The sequence below is a fragment of the Mastigoproctus giganteus genome, chromosome 3 (assembly GCF_048544385.1).
Source record: "Mastigoproctus giganteus isolate SK-2022 chromosome 3, ASM4854438v1, whole genome shotgun sequence".
Classification (NCBI taxonomy): Eukaryota; Metazoa; Arthropoda; class Arachnida; order Uropygi; family Thelyphonidae; genus Mastigoproctus; species Mastigoproctus giganteus.
Window position 1 is genome coordinate 243,505,025 of NC_143577.1, and position 20,666 is coordinate 243,525,690.

Consider the following 20,666-nt stretch of genomic DNA (forward strand, 5'->3'; position numbering starts at 1 on the left):
GAGCTGTCATTATCAATCTTAATTCATTGTCAATTCCCATGTTCTAAAGTTGGCCAACACTGTTAGGCATTATTTTAGAACCAGATGATATTTTATCTTTACTTCATATTCATATCCAGATCCAACAATAGAAGCACTGAATCTAAAGCTACCCAGGATAATTTGTTGTCAATACAGTATTGACAACAAATCCAGACCTTACTAAAACGAGTTTATAAACTTCAGTGGGATTATGGGAAGGGGAAAGAAAAAGGTTTTTCCCCCCCTAATGTTAAGAATTTTGTTTATCACTGCTTGGGGAAGAATTTAATCACAACAAAATCAGATGTTGTGTCAACTGATCTGTATCAGTTTAATGCTAATCATTAATATTATTACTGATATTATATAATCTCATTGTGATAAACTTCAGAACAGAAATTTGTCATCCCTTTGCTCTAATACCTACAAATTATATTACACAAGTGGTATAAAAATGACAATTAAGTTAATTGTAATTACCTTTTTAGGATCAATGTGTGATTACGTATCTAGGTCACAGTAATCCTAAGTTAAATTATCAATACAGTAGCACACTCAACAACTGAAGATTGAAAAGAACTGTACTTGTACAATCCAACATGAAGTTCCCCCTCAAGAGTACAGCAAAGATGCAAGGACAGTGCACAGAGTGCTCTCAATGATATACAGAAACTTTTCCAGTAGAGACAAAGAGAAACCTATTTCACTGCACAAACCAATGGTCAGACCACATCTCTAATATTATATATAGGACTGAGCCTCATTTCAGGAAATGATAACTTCTTGAAAGAATACAAAGGAGGATAATAAGACTAGTTGTGTATGCATAAAGATACCATATAGGAAGAGACACCAGTTCTGCAATCTACAAATTTCTGTAATCAAAATCTGGGGATCTAATTAAGGTGTTTAAGGCCATGAAAGAAAAAAAGAGCTGGGCAAACAATAACAGAGGCAAATTTTCTCCTTCTAGGATGATGTAACAAGGGGCAGAATCAAATTAAGTTAAGATAATTACAGATTGGATATAAGAAAAGGAAATTTGCTTTTAGTCAGAGTAACTGATACTACTGGAGCAAGTTACCACTTAGTCTGGCAGAGGCTTATACAGACTTAAAGAATTAGATAAATATTTGAAGGAAACATATGAAATATAAAGCAGAAATTTTATTTTATTATTATTTAAATAAAATAAAATGTAAGGTATACACTAAATAAGCTTTTCTTCCTTGTCTCAAAAAAGCCAACAGTTATGTACATGGTGAATAAAATTTCATTAAAATACTTGCAGTATAATTTATTTCCTAGAGACAAAATGTTAAAGTATAATCACATTCCAGTTGCAATTATTCATTCAGAAACTAGAAGTTCACAATATCTTTTTTATTCATCTTTAATTACAACAACTAGACCAAGGCCATATAAGCTAACACTTGTCAAAGTAGTAATGGAGCCTTTAGTGCTCTTGAAAGTTGACAGAGGGCAGTTTAGTTTAAAATATTTCTTTGAGTGTCTCCCTAAAATCATTTATAGTGTGTAGCAGGAATACCACTGAAATAAATTATATATAGACTCCATAAAGGTTAACATTTTTTTTTTATTTGATGAATGTGTGAAAACAAATAGTTCTTTGCATTTAAAAATTTGATCCCCAAAAACATAAATTGTATTTAAATTAAATAATCTGATACACAAAGCAGCAAGTCACTAACAATATGCTTATTGATAACTGTGTACCACAAGACTAGTAACTGCTAATTTATTATCTCAACCAATGTATAAGGACATGACAGACTTCTTTTGATAATATGATACTATATAATATTGAAACAAAAGGAAAATTCAACCAAATTAAAAAGAAAGAAAAAAAAACTTTCCTTGAAACAAAAGAAAGAAACAGTAAGAAGTATTTTGCTTATGCTTTAATTTCCGCAGATTAAAACTTTCATGGTAAACTCATATTAAGTAAACTTTACATGTGCTATTTTCTACGAGAAAAAGTTGTAGTAGAAGAAGCAGTTTTAATCTAGAAATTCTATTATATAGAATAAAAATATATGAAGAATGCTGCCAGCTGCAGTAGTTATTTTGATTGATAAATAAATAAATTTTAACTCAAAATACATTTAAATTTATGGATACAGGATACAGCCTCTTAGGGAGGGGGGAAACTATTATTCAGAGAATGTGTTATGTTCAACGTCTACAAGAGATCTGTCAAGGACTTTCATGCTTTTACTTTTGTTGGGATTAATGTATCTCTAAAAAGTGCATCAGATGATGCATCACATCAATTTTAAACTGATTTTGTTACTATTATTTTTTAACTGAATTTGGTACTATGATATTTGAAATGAATTTGGTACTACGATTCATATGCATAAAATAGTTTGATAAAAATAATTATTATTTGATACAGTATATTAAAAACAGCTTCTGAGAAAATTTTAAGCTGCCTTTTAAAATGGTCTAACATATTAACAATATTTTGTGGCACACCAACATTAAATGATGCAGTGTGTTGTTAACCATACTGTATAATTTTTCCTCCGGCATCATTCCAAAGATAATACCTATCCAAGGTATTATCTTTTCATCTGATATTGCTATACAAGCAATATCAGATGAAAAAAGTAGGAAACTAACCATACAGTGATTCTAATCTAAACTTATAAAATTTAAATTAAATATTATCCATTCATTTCAAAATCAGCAAACTGATGGAATTTACCTTCCAAACAGTTATATCAACATCTGTTAAATTTATTTTTGCAAAAAAAAAAAAAAAGTTTTAATAAATAATACTAAGATGTAATTTATTAAATGTCTCAAACCATTATCCTTACAAACCCAAATGTATTTTAGTATTACAATTGCTATTAATTATATTTAAAATATCATGATAAAATGTAGGTATGAAAAGTTTAAACTTCTTCTCTGTATGCAAAACACCAGTTATTACTGTTCACAGTCCATGGTAATGGAAGTACACTATACCATAAGAAGATATCAAGATCCAAACTAAAATAAGTAATAATCTCAGTAAAAAAAATTATAATAAATATATTGCTAATTGTTTTCATGCTCAAAACATGTATGCACACTTTGATCCATTTCTATTCATGATATTTTGAAGATTAATATCACCATAATGAAAACTGAATTTGGGAATGGATTATTATTATTTTTATTAATATCTCATTCTGTTTCTCTTTAAACTTGCTATCTTAAATGTGAGGTCTTTACATATATTAGGTCATAACTGCATATAAACTAAAGCTGACCTAATTACTTCCCTCATTCACAGTTAATGACAGCATATTTATCACTAAACAAAATACATCATTTGTTTTAGGCAATTCACTAATTGAAATTTAACAAAATTTGTACACACTGCAGAAGGCTTTTAACTTCTTAATCTTAATGACACTCTCTGGATCTATGTTTTCCCAATGCAAAAATTAATATCTTAATAATCACTGTCTGTTACAAATATAGTAATACTTACCTGACCAACAATGGGCTTATTACAGGCATTACAATGGCCCTTGGCTGTTGTGGTAACACCTTGCTTGCTCATGTCAGACTGAAGAGTCCCTAGCATAGAATCCAACTGGTCAGTATGGCTACTGCTGCCTGTTGAAGGCTTCTTGGGTTTCTGTGGCTTGGCGTATGCTGGCTCACTGGGGTTAGGTGGCTGAGTCACCTACATCAAACAGACAAGATACTAAGTATCACAAAAACTGGGTTTGGAAAAGCAAACAGATTATCACCTCACTAGACACAGAACAGTCTCACTCTTCCAGAAAAGATTAAAGCTGTACTGTTCCAACTCACTTTGTGAGGAGGAAGGAACCTGCACTGAATTCTGGGAGAAATTGATTTCCTGTCAGAAACATTTTTTTTTTCAGGGCAATTTGGTTCCAAGTAGACTGAAAAAGGCAAGATGAGTGACAGAAAACAGAAAGAAGGTTAGGAGGAATGCTGCCACTACCACCCTGCTCTAAAATAAGGGACACTAAAGATGAAGCTCCAGAAGTGCTATTTTTGTCCCAATGTGGGTGGTGGGGTGTGGCTTCTCCATCACTATCCACTCTGTGCCAAGTTACCATAGCAACAGCTAAAGTGAGGTTCAAGTAGGATGTGACAGTTTTTAAAACCATGACACTTCAACATATAGAGGTACATGGTGTACATAGAAGGTCTCTTGAAGACTGAAACTTTACCCACGAAAATAACATTCTCCCACCTTCCTGGTAGAGAAACTGTTCCAAATATGTGCAAACATATCTGAAGACCTGATCCATTTGATATAAGGAGCTAGTGATGAAATACGATGACACAAAAAATTAGATTCAACTCAAATAAAATTACATAAATTAGTCTTTAATATACTGAGGAAATACCAAACAAAACAAGAGAGACTGCAGCCATTTACATGCTTCCCAAATATGCATATAAATATTTGAAGTATTTCTTTATGATTCCATCATAATCTGGATGGAATCACAAAAAAGCATGAAAAGGCAGACACAATTGTGGAGTACTCTGATGAATGATCCTCTCTTCTTTCATATATATATATATATATATATGAAAGGGGAGAGGGTCATATATAATGCATTTTATATATATATAATTGAGCCAATAAATTAACTTTGAAAAAAAAAAAAAAACCCTCAACAAAACAATATGGTTAAAAGAAATATAAGAGATGTCTAATATAGACATAAAATATCATGTAAACACACTCGAGTCTCAGATACTTAAAAGAAAAGTCTTTTTTTATTATAAGAAATGAAAACATAAAATAAACAGCTTACAATACTGTAATTAATTTAGGAGATTAAAACATGACCAGGATGGTGACATTTACAAAATATTTACAGTAAATGTAAATGTGATGGTGACATTTACAAAATATTACAGTAAATGTCAATATCTGTCATCTGTACTTAAAAAAGTACAGATGACAGATATTTTGTATTAAGAGAGTACAGATATTTTATGGTATTTTCTTACTGGTTCTTCAGTGACAGATGTTTTTGCAATATCACCATCAAAAAAGGATCACAACTTGTTCCTGTGACCAAAGTGATCTTTTGTGATGGTAATGTTGCAAAGACTGCTGTCACTGAAGAAGCAGCAAGAAAAGACCACAAAATGTTTGACTCCATTATGTACATATTTCCAATTCGGGAATAAACATAATAATACCAACATAGGTTTTGATCAGTGCTTTATTATCTTTAAACAACACAGTTTACTTACGCATCATGGCACTCGAGGAATACAATATAAAACTAATTTTTTCAGAAATACTTTCAAAGTACTTCAGCAAACAAAACATTTCATTTAATGGTAATGTGAATTCTAGTTCATTATTGCAAATACCTTTCCATTGAAAAGTCTTAAAATGTAAATAACCATATAAAAATTACAAGGATAGTTTGATTACAAATGAGAGCAGTTTTCTGTTTTCATCTTGTTTTTGTATATTACTACAATATAAAAATTAAAATTCTTAAAAATTCTTATAAAGTTACTCACAGAAATGCAACTGGTGTTTTTTTTTTTTTTTTTTTTTTGCAGACTTAACTAATGTTGTGAAAACACATTGGTGTGAGCCTTCTGGTCTAGTGTGGAGCACTGCCAGCCTTACTATTTTCAGCTATCCCATTATCGTTTCTTCTACCAGAAGTTAAATTTCTGTTCATGTGCTGGTGATATCTTCTCTACTAGTCATTTTCCTTCTAATGCCTTCTAATTCCTTCAACAAACTCTGTATATTCTAGCTGTACAAAATGCAGTTACTAACTTCATGGAATATACTGCTTATTTTGGAGTGGCAATTAATCCCAATAAGCCAAAATATGTGAATTTTGTTCCCCTCCCCACATTATCTTTCCATTCAATCTGTAGAAATTGCTACAACTTATTAAAAAGGGGCTTTCAACTGCAGGAGGAGCCCCAAAAGTAGATATTGTAGTTGAAGGTTAAGCAGACTAGCTTGTCTACTTAACTATTTGCAGGGGTAGGCATTTCAAGAAGCCACTAAACTGTGTACAATACACATTTCATTTTAATGCTTTCGAATATTATAATAAGAAATTATGCTTATAAAAAATTTGGGCACTTGGTCCCTACTATACTGAAAGCATTCTGTGGATTGGAATGTGATATTGCTTTAATTTTTAATAGCTGCACCATATTAAAATGTTTTATAATCTATGTCATGCCTTTATTTATGTGTTTGTTTGTTTGTTATTTGGTTTTTAGGAGCATTAGCAACTAAGGCTATATTGCTCCGGGGATATGCGGTGGCCGTTCCCTGACCTTTCCGTATCCTCCGTATTTGGTGGTCATGGGCTCGAACCCCGGTCTAATCAAGAAGCGTGTTACGCACTGCTGCTCCTGCCCACCTGGCTACGGAGGTGCCCTTATTTATGTGTACCTCCATTCTGTGGTTCTTGGCCTCAAAATCAAAATCAAAAGCCTCAAAATCTTCACTCAATTCAAGAATGCAATTATGGCAGACTCACTCTAGATGTCAAATATGCCAGCCACTCAATATAAACACCAATTATGAAATAAAAATAAAAGAAATTAAACTTACTTTTTAATTATTTTAATCTTTACACCACTCTATAATATAAAATTCTATATTATAGAGTGGTGTTAAGTTATCCAAAAATTGTTAACTTTTTATCAACAATTAGTAAAACAAAAAATTTATTTTGTTGTGTTACAGATCATAAGGCTATTATTATAACTTTTTGGGGATATGCGGTGGTCAATTCTTTTATTTAAGTCTGATTAAATTATTACTTCCATAAAAGGAAAAGTTTATACCAAACTTGGGTTATTCCACTACTAAGTTTTGGTCCTAAATCACCTTACTTGTATTAGAAAACCACAGCAAAAACTTACATAAAAATACTTCCAAATTCTAAAATAATTATACATTGGTCATGTGTGGCTTCTTAAAGTCCTCCTTTTAAGAGATCAACCAAAGCTGTTATTTTTAATATTCATTTTAAAAGTTACTTATAATTATGTACATTCTATTCTCTAAATCACTTTTGTCCTCATTCCCAGTGTGCTGTTGTTGACTTACAGTCAACAACTTCACTTTTGAGGGCAAAAATGAAGGGGAAAAAAAACAGAGACAAAAATCATAGTTTTAATTTTTAATTCATGACAATAGGAAAGAAAATCCACTTTTCAATGCAAGCCATCAAAATTTCACTCCAGTATTCTTTCCATTCTGATAGCAATAAATAAAAATTTGTCCAACCTAAATAATCTTTTAACCATCAAAATTTCACTCCAGTATTCTTTCCATTCTGATAGCAATAAATAAAAATTTGTCCAACCTAAATAATCTTTTAACCTTTCTTCAAACAATTTAATTTAATTCAATCCATTACATTTAATAATTCAGCATGCAATTTACTTTTAATTTTATGTTCAAAACTGTTACATAAATACAAGTAATGGCTGAATTAACTTTGACTACAAATTTTATACCAAATTTATATTTCATAATGTATTATTAAAATTAAGTGACAAATAAAACTAAATTTTTCTTTCCCTAAAAGAATTTTTTTTTCTCATGCAAACAAACATTATATACCTTCTCTTTTCTTCAATTTTAACAATTTTCTTCAATAAAATTGTTAGGAATTGATTATTGATTGAAACTAATTCTTTTTTTGTTATATGAGAGGATCTTTTGATAAGTGTACCCAGCTACATTACAAGTTATGAAACGTTCAAGGAAAAAAGCATCAAAAGAACATCATGGGATATGCTCTCTTCATTTCAATTTTTATATGACTATACTAAATCAATTATATGAGATCTTTACCAGAACTTCCTTTTAACTACCTGTGCTTTTGTTGATTGTATGACTAAGAATAACTGGAAAGAAACTTCCTCACGACATATTCAACCACAGAATGCATAATAAACAAAAAGGATGACATTAAAAACAAAAGGCTAGTGATGCCATAAAGAAGACTAGTTTGTTTCATGGTTTACTTAAGCATAACTGGAAAATAAAATTTTCCTTATGGTAAAATTTATACTATACATATGAATATATACAGTATAAATTTTACCATATGAATAGAAACCACATAATGTCCTTTCCCAATTATATTATAAAATTTTCTTTCTATTCCAACCATGGCTGGATGTAGTAATAAAATAATTCTTTTATTAAAATGTTCCTAAAAATATTTAAAGAGTATTCAATTTAAGCAAATAATAGGTGGTATGAGAGAAAACTGGCATGTTCAGATTGGCTGTTATAACACAAGTACTTATATGGCTTCACCAAGTAGAAACACAGAAAAGTAGTTCAGTAGCAGCTAAGATTCTCTTAACTAGTTCCTTCTATATTTGAAAAAATGAACCCTATTTTTGCAAATGTTTCGGAATAGCTACTCTAGCTACTCCAAGAAACCACCTACTTCTAGATTATTCTGGCTCTTTTCCAAGTGGCTTGAAGCTCCTTTTAAACTCAATGGGCAAAAAATAAAAAACACACCTGTGATTAGCCACTGCTAAAAATAAACAACCTGTCTTCTTAATAATGTGCCTGAAAAATTATCCTTTAAATATATCAACAGACACTCACTAAATAAACAATTGGCATCATTTGTACTACCAGTCTTAGGAAGAGGAAGTATAAAAACAGTGGGAAACACGACAAGTCATTCACCTCGTAAGGATTAACACAAGGACAAAGAATCACTGGCTGATAGCCTGCTAAATATGTCTACAAAATTACCAATCTCAAAGAGTATGGCAATAAATTATAATCCACTCTGCATTCCAAGTTCATGTACTTTATGTCTTTAATATTTTAATTTATAAATGTGATTATCAAATTTCCTGACTTGATTTTATTGCAAAGGAGACTCATTTTTTTGAATTTGTGTTCTTAAATTACATTTCCTTACATTCTTTCTTTTAAGAACCAAAGTAAAACAAAACATGACATGATCAAACTTGCCTCCTGGCCTTTGAAAAACAACATGTTTCTGAATAAAGTAGAAATATTTGACTAATGTGCTGATCAGTAAAGCATTCCCTGTACACTGAAATACAGCCCTAGTGCAATACATTATAAGGCTTTTAAGAATGATTGGAACAAAAAATAAAAATTCATTTTATGAAAATTATCATCACATTCATAAATAGTCTTTCTTGCTGATGTTAATCTCTTTTTTTGTTGCTATTTCCACAATGGAATAAATTATTCCAACATTCTAAGAATAAAATTTCAGAAAACATATAGCTGATTTATAAGCAGTTGTACAACTGCTTATAAATCAGCTATATACATTTTAATGAACTTTATTTTAAGGAATTCCAATTACTGTTGCAAACAAAAAATAATCCAAAATTTAAAATGCAAAAAAAAAATAATAATAATAAATAATACACACATACACACAGTTCATATAATTAAAATCATATAAGAAACATGTGATGAGAGATTTCCAGCCCTTTCTATAGGCTGAAATACACTTGTACAAATAGACTCTCAAGGGTGGATCAGATGCACATGATCTGAATTGTTTTTTTCTGCATCTTTCTTTAGATTTTCACTCATTTATTATAAAACATTTTTCCTCAACTTTTAAAAATTCACATGGCTGTAGTGAAAATGCTGCTTTTGATCTAATTCTGTAATCATATTTATAATGTAAGCAGAAAACCATTAAAGCATGTTACCTTGAAATCAGATAAGGATGCCATAAGATCATCAAGCTCTTTAGTTGCTGATGATGCTGTGGAGGTAGGCTGTACAATAGCAGCTTCAGCAGTTGAAACTGCTGGTTCTCTTTGTAATGGCTGCTTTATTTTTGAAGGTGGCCTATAAGAAATTTAAAAAAATAAATAACCTATTACAGAACCAGTCATTTTTAATGAGCTTTAAAAATATAAACAATACTTAAATCAATTCGTACAAAAATCTTCTATGAAATATTTTATAAAAATTCATAAGTCAAAAGGATTGTTCAAATATTTTTTTAAAGAATTTGTACTCTGAGAGAGAGAGAGAGAGAGAGAGAGAGAGAGAGAATTATATCATGAACAAATAAATTGTGAATTTTATAAGTTATTTGGCAGAAGTCAATGCAGAACACTATCTTTAGGACCTCACAGAAATTTTAATTTCTCTTATTTTTTTTACTACTTAGATGTAAACAATCAAAATTATTACTTAAATGCTTGAACCTTGCTTGAGGAAGAAAAAAAGAAGTCAAACAGCAAAATATCCCTGATAAAAAAAAAGTGCCACAATCTTATGGCACATGTTCAGAAACTTAACAATAACATAACTGTTAGTCACTTACATTTTGGCACTTAATTGAAAAGAGCTTTCTTCTAAGGTTTCCCTACCTACCAAACCACCCACCCACCCACAGTTCAAAAATAAGCATCTTAATCATGAATGCACACTATAAATTTAAAGTGATAGAGAATTATCCTACAAATTATTGTTAATGTAGCATAATCTTGCAAACACAAAGAAATGTATGTTTTTGGTTACGGAACAATAATACATAGTGTACTCTGATCATACAATGGCTTTTCATGAACAGTGTTATAAAAGCATGTTTGAAATTTCAAAAAACTACAATATTCTACACTATAGTTGAAATTTTATATAACATACTAGAATATGCAAAATAAATTGAGGTACAACACAGTTCAACCAACTATTTTTTGTTTGCATAATCAGCTAAAATGATTCTACATTTAATATAGAAAAAAATTATTAATAAAGGAAAATTTCCAAAAAAAAAAAAAAAATGTAAATTAAGAACATTCTTATATTAGCTTACCTGCCACCAGTTGATCCCATATGTGGAGTGCTTGGTTGGCCTCCATTGTGGAGACCATTAATGGTCCCAGTAAAATGTGCAGGAGTGGTTTCTTTGTTCCCAAGTGGTTCCTGATTTGTAGAAAGTCTCCCTAAATGATAAAACTTGTTCAGCACAAATTTTACTTTATTTTTTAAAAAATAATGCTTATGAATGGCCTACAATACATTTAAAATAAAAGTTGCTGTACACAAGCTTCCCATCCACAGTTCAGCTAATTTGTTCATTGTGATCACCTTTCTAGATTCATTTTGATACCAAGACCTTATTATAGAAGGAGAAATAAAAAAAAAAAAAACCTTATTTTTATATAAATAAAACAGAACCTCAAAAATCTGGAACTTTTTTGAATATTTTTCCAAGGGTAGTCAACCATAGAAGGGCAAAGGAAATATAGGCTGGCAAGGCTTAAAAGATAAATGCCACGGATGCCAAATTATGCATTATGCCAAATTATTAATAATTTCCAAACATCATTTTCTTTCTGTTTTACATACTTTCTAGGTACAGTTTTCCATCAGCTAGATTAGCACAGAAACTCAAATCAGAAAATATTTGCATTCCATCAAGGTCAATTTTTTTATTAACTGAAATAATGGATTATGAAGCTCCTTAATTTTGAACTGTATGGAATTTGCCTGAAAACTGAATTTTTTAGCCACATAATTAATGTGCATGCCAAAGACAGCACATGAACACGCTAAATGGCACAGAAGACCATTTCGTTTAATCATCACAATGAGGCACTGCTAAAAAAGTCACCGAGATCGATAGGCATTTCAATTTAATTTTAAAGTGAAGATGTTATTTTTCTAAAATGAAATGCATTTCATTTTAGATACATACAGACCTACCATTTCAAAAATTCACCATTGGAAACAAACTTTATGCCAGAGTAAACCTGACGTGACACAACACACCACACTACTTCTGAAAGGATGTATACCCTTGCTCTAAAAACTACAGATATCTTTATTCTTCTGTTAGTTATATGTTCAGCTTCATACTAAGGCAATCATTGACTGCATGTGAATTGTTTAGCAGATTGCTTTAATTAGAGTGGTTATCAGATTATGCAAAATCTAATATTGTATATAGCAACATAATTAGTGTCCCAATAGAGAACCCTTAAAAATCCATGTGAAGATGTGTAATTGTTCTACAAGTCCTACACAAGCATAAAAGTTTCTGATTCAGTAAGTATACAGTAATACCCTGACTTACGTGAACTCGGAGTTACGTGGTTCTTGATTTTTTCATTCGGTATATATCTAATATTAGCTTACCAGTGATTTGGAAGTCAAATCATAAAGCTTGGGTGACAGCTTCCGTTTTTGGGAACTGGTTTGGTCACCACTTCATACCCGAAGTCGAATGTTATTGCAAGTCTAAACAGATTCCATTTAAAGTGATGCTTCTTATTGACAATGCACCCGGTCACCCTCCTGCAACCCTAATTAATTTCGACCCACGTGTGAAAGTTGTGTTTTTGCCTCCAAACACAACTAGCTTGCTTCAACCGATCAACCAGGGAGTCATCAAAACATTCAAGGCTTACTACACAAGGCATTCATTTGCACGGCTGAATAAAGCTATGAGACAAAATAATGAGATATCTGTTAAAGACTTTTGGAAACAATTCAATGTTTTAGATGCCGTAAGAATCATTGAAGAATCTTGGGATGAAATTCACAAAAAAATATTGAATGGTGTCTGGAAGAAACTTTGTCCATTTTTTTTCAAAAACGAGAAGAAAACAATGCCAGAAACTGATCATGTCGCTCATGTGATAGAAGTTGTTAATCTTGCCAGGCAATTAGATTTGGAAGTCAATGGTGATGATGTCAACGAGCTGTTGGATTCACATAGTCAGGAGCTGACAATGAATGAGCTCATAGAGATGCGTGAGCAAAACGTCACTGAAGTATCCGATAAAAAGTATCAGTTCCACCAGAAAAGCACATGACAATTGCAAGCTTGACAGAAGGTCTCAGCTCGATTGAAAAGGGCTTAAAAATTTTAGAAAACAGACTCCAACGAAGAACATGTTATAGCTACAAAGCAAGGAATAAAAAAATTATTAGCTTGCTACGAAGAAATTCTGCATGAAAAAAAGAAGGCGCTGTGTCGTCAGACGAATTTGTTAGATTTTATGAAGCCATTGACATCGAAATAACTTTTTTACATAACTCATTTATTTTTTTAATACATATTTTGTATTAATGTGTATAAAGAACTGCAATTTTATTAAATATTTTTTTCTAAACTAGTGTTTTTGTTAGTCCTTGGTCCCAATTAAACAAAATTTATATGTATCTATATGCAAAGTTGTACCCCGACTTACGCGAATTCGACTTAAGCGATTTTCGTCGGACCCACCTATCGCGTAACTTCAGGGTATTACTGTAATTTGGAATTTCATCCATTATGTGTGAAAAATGAAAGTGGAACTAAATTATCTGTGTGTAAATTATCTAAAGTTCAAGCCATGATTATGGTAAAAAAAAAAAAAAAAAAAGTTATCAATTGCTGTCAGAAGCAAAACTATAAATTCTGAGCCCTCCCCAAACTGGCAGCTAGTATGGTTCCAAAAAAAAAAGAGTAAATTATAGCCATATAAGTGGATATTGCATCATTACAATGTGTGCCTTGCATTGCATTATCAGTGATGCAATTTCCGATGTTAAAATGATCCTACATTTGGAATATTCTCCCTACCCCCCTTCTAATTTGACTCTCTTTGAGTTCTTTCGATTCTAAAGAATCAAAACTTTGCTGCTAAAAGGTACATGTTTTAGCTTTTAAGAGCAGCATACAGGTACAATCAAAAAAGTATGGGGGACTGAACTAATATTTTACCAGCTATTCAAATGGATCTCCTCCAAAGTAGCCTTTCTGACCCTGCATACACAGATTCCAACACTTCTCAAAGCTTTCCTGGTAGTCTTCTTTTGGAATTGCTAAGTAATAATTCCTGTGTCACATTCTGAATAATTTCACCAGCCATTGGAAATCTGTGACCTCTCAAGGGGACCCTGGGGGAAAAAATCATAGTAAGCTAAATCCGTATGGCAGATAAGGAAGCACAGTGGTGGAGTGGAAAATATGGAGTGTGTAGGGACATTGCCAAGATTCAAGCACCAATTTCCTGAAGCCCACTTTTCCAGCTGTTTTCTTCAAACAGCATCACACAATCGTCATATAATTCTTCTGAGATGTTTCTGGTCTATGCTTTGACCATGCAGGACAAGTTCATAATGTGAGATCAAAAAATATGATAAGCACGATCTTCACACTTGTTTGAGAGTATCTTTCATCACCAATAATTATGAATGAAACAAATTATAAGTTAGCAGTTGACAAAGGTTCTGCCTTGAGAGAGCTCACCACTCTCTGTGATCATTAATGAGGATGCCAGGCACAAACTTAGTTGAAACAAGTTGCATTCCCAAATCTTGTTAAAGTTGACTGATACATTCCATAAGGAATACCAATTTCACTATCAACTTTGCACATAGTTTAACATTGATCATTCCTGATCAGATCAGAAACACGAGTGATTGAATCATTGATTTTTTAAGATGAAAGGCAGCCAGAGCAAAGATCATTTTTGATGGACAGGTGGCTCTCTTTAAACTTTGCAAACCCTTATAAAGTTTTCAAACGACAAATAACATCTTCTCCGAAAGCTGTTTTTAACATTTAATATTAATATCAGCCATATAACACAAGGAAGTCACAGACTTTTTCTGCTCCAGCCAAAAATAAATAAATAAATAAACAATAAAAAACCATTTCAGAGGTATCTACAGAACTATTTCCTAATCTGAAACAAAATTTGTTGCTCAGTAAAATTATTCATTTTAAAATGTGATGAAACACATAAATGCCTTCTACTCAATGCATTTTAATCCAGACTTAATGCACACATTGAATCTGCACATATCAGTGTCTAGATGTGTCATAAAACAAGTAACAATTTGCAACTCACTAGAAAGCCACAATTTCAAGATACTAAGTCAAGTCAGTTCCAAAACTTTCTGATCACATCTCACACATTGAGAACACTGAAATCAACATCACCAAATAAGTTATGCCAAAAGAGAACTGTTTTGTGTGGAGCTGTCTAAGGGAACTATTTTGAAAGGAACAAAAGCAAATAACTAGTTAATTTCTATTTAAAGTTATTTATAGTCATTCCTGGAACCCTCTAGCCAAATATATTTCTTCAAATTTTTCTGGGGCTTTCATCTATATATCAATTACAAAAGAAAGGAAATCAGGCAGCTATTATTTAGAGAAATTTGTAATTAAATATTTTCTGATTAAAAAAAAATAAAGTTGAAAGTTCTGGTACATCAAGTAGCACCATAAAAATAATGTGTACGAGAAAGTGAAGGCAGACTTTTGACAACTATATATCCTGTTTTATTTTCTTCCAGATGCACAGTAACATACACAGTTTCCAAAGTTTAAAAATACATAATCATCAAAGTTGGAAATGGAAAAATCCTGTGAAAAATCATTATTAACACTGTATTACAAAAAATAAAAAGCAATGGGAAAAGCAATGTTTTCTGAGCATTATGTAGGCTAAGACAATGATAATTCTATATAAAACTATAATACAGAGGTTACTTTTTTTTGTAGCAAAGCATCTTTTCTTACCATCATAATAACGAGCAGAATTCAAGTCCTCTAAGAGGCTGTCAAGTTCTGATAAATTGCTGCTAATATCATTCGCAGGAGGGCTACATGGTTGTTTGGATAAGGAAGTAGTCATCTCACGAAGAACCTGCTGATTCTGATAAATAGGCTGCTGTAAAAATAATTAAATTTCTATGAAAAATCTTATCATCCACATTAATAAAAGAAAAATAGCTACATAGTATTTATTTAAAATGAAGTAAGGTTGTAATGAAAACAATGAAGCCAGAAACAACTCTTGAATATTTAAAAAAAAAAAAAAAAAAATTTTAAAAGCTACATAGATAAATTACATAATCCATTTACCTTGCTTTGGAATACAGAACATTTTTAGTTGCCCTAATTGAGTACTGATAACTTAAGCTCTGAGAAAAAAGAAGAAAAATACACTGGATGTTTCTATTAAAAGGCAGCAGGGTTTATCTCACTTATTTTTAGGTTTAGGCTGGTGCCTACGTAGCCGGGTGGGCAGGAGCGGTAGTGCATAGCACACACTTCTTGATTAGACCGGGGTTTGAGCCCGTACCCATCAAATACGGAGGATGCGGCAGGTCAGGGAATGACCACCGCATATTCCCGGCCCGGATAAAGGGTGAGGGTTGGCATCGGGAAGGGCATCTGGCCGTAAAAAATTGCATGCCAAAACAATAAAAAAAAACGCTGACCCCATATAATAATGGGAAAAAGGCGAGGACAAAAAAAAAAAAATTTTTTTTAGGTTTAGGCTATTTACTGTCTTGACCATTTTTGTTGTATTTGACCTGAAATTTTTGAATTTGTTATTAAAATTGAATATTGCCTAATCAACTGCTTTTTTTTTCTTAATGGGAAAGTTGTTTCCTGCTCTTGGTTTAGTCTAAAAACATCACCGTCAACTTTTGAAATGAATGTAAACAATTATATTTTTTTAAAAAAATGTAACAAACGGATTCAAGGTAAAAATATGACTGTGTAATATCCAAATAGAAATTTCTGCACATAAAAATATAAAACAAAAACATTTTCTCAGAATAACATTTTATTAACCATCAAAGTGCAGTAAAATTTTTGTTTTATCCAGCTTCTTCAGTCTGACCAGATAATTACAAATTCTACATATAAATCAATAAGATATGCATCTGCAGTTCACACTGCTCAAAACAAATTTTTAATGTTCACTCTTTGCTCATCAATTGGAGCTGTCTATCATGACTGTTATCAAATGGCTATAATGAAGTTACATACTAGCACAAATGATAGTACCAGAAAGAAGAATGAGCCGGTCAAAAAATAAGTCTAATCTGCTACTTTAACAAATTCTGTTGAAGTTATTCTATTAAAACAAAAAAAAAAAAAAAAGTGTCCTGTAACTTTTGAAACAGATAAGTTTTTTTTTTATCAAATTTAACAGCAATTAACTTAAATCCCAATATATTCATGCATGTTTTTTCTCCTTTGCAAAGTAATAAATGGACAAAAGGAATGAAATTTTTAATGGAGAAAATATTCACAATAAAACTATAATATAAGTACTTACTGCTCCTTTGTCACCATGATGATACTCATATCGCTCCGAAGAAACTGTGTGGGATGTTGCAAAAGCAGGATTCATTGACAACCCACATGCATTGGAGGGCATGCAAGTAGAACCAGTGTTCAACTGACTCTGACTTTGAAGATCTGCTAGAAGTGCATCTGTAATTGCAAAATACATAAATGAGAAACTAACATAAGCAAATACAAAAAGGAAAAACACACAAAGAGTGTTCAAAAAGTTCCACAACTCTTAAAAATTTAAATATCAATACTAATAGCTATATATTTCTATACATAATATATGCATAAAAAAATTAACTTACAATATTTAATGAAAAGTACTATTTTCTTTCAAGAAGCAAATGACAGGAGGGAAGCATTCCAGAAGAAATTTCTTCTGGAGGGAAGCATTCCAGAAGAAATTCATAAATGAATAATGAATATCTATAAGGAGGAAATTATCTCTCACTATACCACAATAACTAGGTGGCACAGTCAAACCTCTCAAACTTAACAAACAGATTCTTGCCAGATCTTGGAATTTTCTGAATTTCCAGACTAGTCAAAATTTTTCAAGGGAAAGGTAATATACAATACATGGAAATGTATAGTGAATACTGCCCAGAACAGCAAAATTTCCTTCCAAAATATATATTACTGTGTGCAATATATTTTGGAAGGCAAAACACTTCACACAATTGTTTCACCAAGGTCCCAATACCTTTGAAAATACAACCATTTCCATAAAAGATAATAAACTGTATATGTCTTTTGAAAAGCCACAATCTTTTATTATTATTATTATTATTATTATTATTATTATTAGCTATATGGTGCAAGGAAGCTTGAGGCTTATGCTGCACCAACCAAAAAAAATTTTCTGAATTACCCTGAGATAGCGAGAGAGAGTCAGAAGTAGAAGGGAATCACCAAGAAAGAGAAGAATGATGATATCCAGCTCAGGACCCTGGGTGTGCCAAGCCCATACTCACCAGATGTGAGCCCCTGTAGAATATTTAATTTTATTTTAGGCAGCATATGCTGTCGTTATTTGGTTTTTAGGAGCATTAGCAACTAAGGCCATATTGCTCCGGGGATATGCAGTGGTCATTCCCTGATCTTCCCGCATCCTCCGTTTTTGGTGGTCATGGGCTTGAACCCCGGTCTGATCAAGAAGTGTGTGCTACGCACTGCTGCTCCTGCCCGCCTGGCTATGGAGGCGCCCCCAGCATATGCAAATGAATGAAAGTTGCTTCAGTGATGTTGTTACTAACAACTATCTACAAGTTCTAAGATCATTCACTAAACAAGAAACTTGTTTAGTATTGTTACTGCAATCTTATTAGTATTAATAATATGATACAAAGAAGCAAAACTTATGAGGTGTGGCAATAAAGTTTCCAGACTGGTGCTGTTGCAGTCATGTTCAATGAGTTTGAAAATAAATGGAACTGGTGTGTTTGTAGTTCAAACTTCCTCCAACACACAGTGGCACAGAGATTGTCCAGTAGTCTGACAAGGTTGCAAATAAGAACCACTTTACTTTCATTGGTAGCATTAACATTCTGTGTCACAATTTTGCAATGAGCAATGAATGAATATTAAATTTTGCTTTAAACTGGGAAAATCTGCAACAGAAGTGTATGAAATGTTAAAAACTATTGATGTTGATGAAATGTTAAGTCATGCCAGTGTGTTTAAATAGTATAGTTGATTCAAAGACAGATGTGAGAATGTTTGCAATGATCCAAGAAGTGGGCATCATTCAACCTCTTGATATGAAGAGAGAGTTGCAAAAGTTTGGGAAATTGTGGCAAGGGACTGTCATTTGACACTCAGAATGAAGGCTGATGAGTTGGATGTGGATAAGGAGAAAATTTGTCAAATTCTGCATGAAGATTTAGGGGAAAGGAAGGTCACTGCAAAATCTGTGCCACACAGCCTCATGAATAAACAGAAACAAAGAGCATCATCCAGACTAGTCAAGACAATCTTAATTTCCTCAACTGTATTGTCAATGGAGATGAGTGTTGGATGTTTCAGTATCAGAGCATGCAGCAGATTTCAAATCATCCCCAAAGCCCAAAAAGGTTCATTTTTGAGCTTTGGGACTGCAATTTACAGAACCTCAATATTTGCGACTGCAATTTACAGAACCTCGTATTTGGGACTGCAATTTTGAGACTGCAATTTACAAAACCTCGTATTTGTGACTGCAATTTACAGAACCTGTCTTTCTTAACAGAAATATTCTTTTATGTCCCAAACTAATCTTGTTGCCCTTCTTTGCACTCTTACCAACAAATCTATGTTCCTAAAACAAGTTTTTCAAATCTGTATGGCAGATGTGACTAACCCTTATACAATGGAATGATCACTTCTTTGTCCCTGCTTTGACAGAACCAATAAGCTATTCCAGAAACTTGTTTGCAGTGCTCACAAACTAATGTCCTGTACGAATTCTGAAACTCAGAAACTGAGCAATCCATTACCTATGATCAATGAGTCACTAATCTTATTCATGAGTGGCAATGAGACAATTCCATTGAAGTGAAATCTCCACTGTGTACAATCAGGTCTAACACCAATCTGGAAACTAAATGTGATGATTTTTGGATAGTTTGACAGAGTCACCCACTTTCCTGAACATAGACAGAAAAGAGATTGCCAGATTTGAGAGGTTCTACTATAAAATGAATTAAAACATGGTTGAACTATTGAAGACATAAGGTGTAGGAGATCTTCTGATGATGTCATGCTTAAATAATTGCTACTGTAGAAAAATTAATAATGAGTGATTAACATATTAACTTTAGGGGGCTCACATCTAGTGGGTATGGGCTTGGCACACCCAGTGTCCTCTCTCAGGATAACTCAGAATTTTTTTTTTTTTTTGGCTAGTGCAGCAAAAGCCTCAGGCTTCCTTGCACCATATGCCTAATGTAATAATAATAATAATAATAATAATATAAAAGGTCTAGAGATTGCTAGAGAGAGAGAGATGTGCATATATCCACTGGTGGTGTTAAAAAAAAAAAATCGATATGAGCACCAAACATCTACAAATGTCTGAAGTGGGTGCAAGAATTGTCCCACAAAACTTGAGTTACAGAATTGTCAACAGTGTTGAATCAGCCAATAAACTTTGCTCTTTTTAATGCCTGCTGAAAATCCTTTACTTCTGGGATTATTAATAGCAACGATTCATGGGTTTATTTTTGGAACCCCAAGGCAAAAAAAAAATCTAATAAAAATAATGAAACAGTGTCCCACCTCTCAAAATGTTATGTACTCAACCATCATCAGGAAAGAATATGGCCATGACCTTTGTAATTCTGAAAGTTATTACTAAATATTTATTTATCTAAAAGCGCCATGATTTTCCAGTGATTACTATGCCTGGCCAGCTAATGTTTAAACTGCAAGATTCTATCAAACCAAACATAAGGATAAAACTAACAAAATGTTTTTTGCTTCTTCATGACAATGCACCTATTCACAAGTGTGGAGTTCTTCAGC

The 20,666-nt window shown here is 32.3% G+C and overlaps 1 protein-coding gene across 2 annotated transcripts in view; it reads right to left on the reverse strand.

The window, feature by feature from the left end:
- Window positions 1-20,666, reverse strand: part of LOC150088980 (leupaxin-like) — a 120,357-nt gene that overhangs the window by 39,511 nt on the left and 60,180 nt on the right. For both annotated transcript variants that reach the window (XM_090369745.1, XM_090369744.1), the window contains exons 2-6: window positions 17,149-17,306; window positions 15,594-15,744; window positions 10,887-11,016; window positions 9,769-9,910; window positions 3,530-3,727 (exon numbers count right to left, since the gene is read on the reverse strand). In XM_090369745.1, coding sequence (XP_090225871.1) covers window positions 3,530-3,727; window positions 9,769-9,910; window positions 10,887-11,016; window positions 15,594-15,744; window positions 17,149-17,306 — 779 coding nt within the window. The remainder of the gene's footprint in view (window positions 1-3,529; window positions 3,728-9,768; window positions 9,911-10,886; window positions 11,017-15,593; window positions 15,745-17,148; window positions 17,307-20,666) is intronic.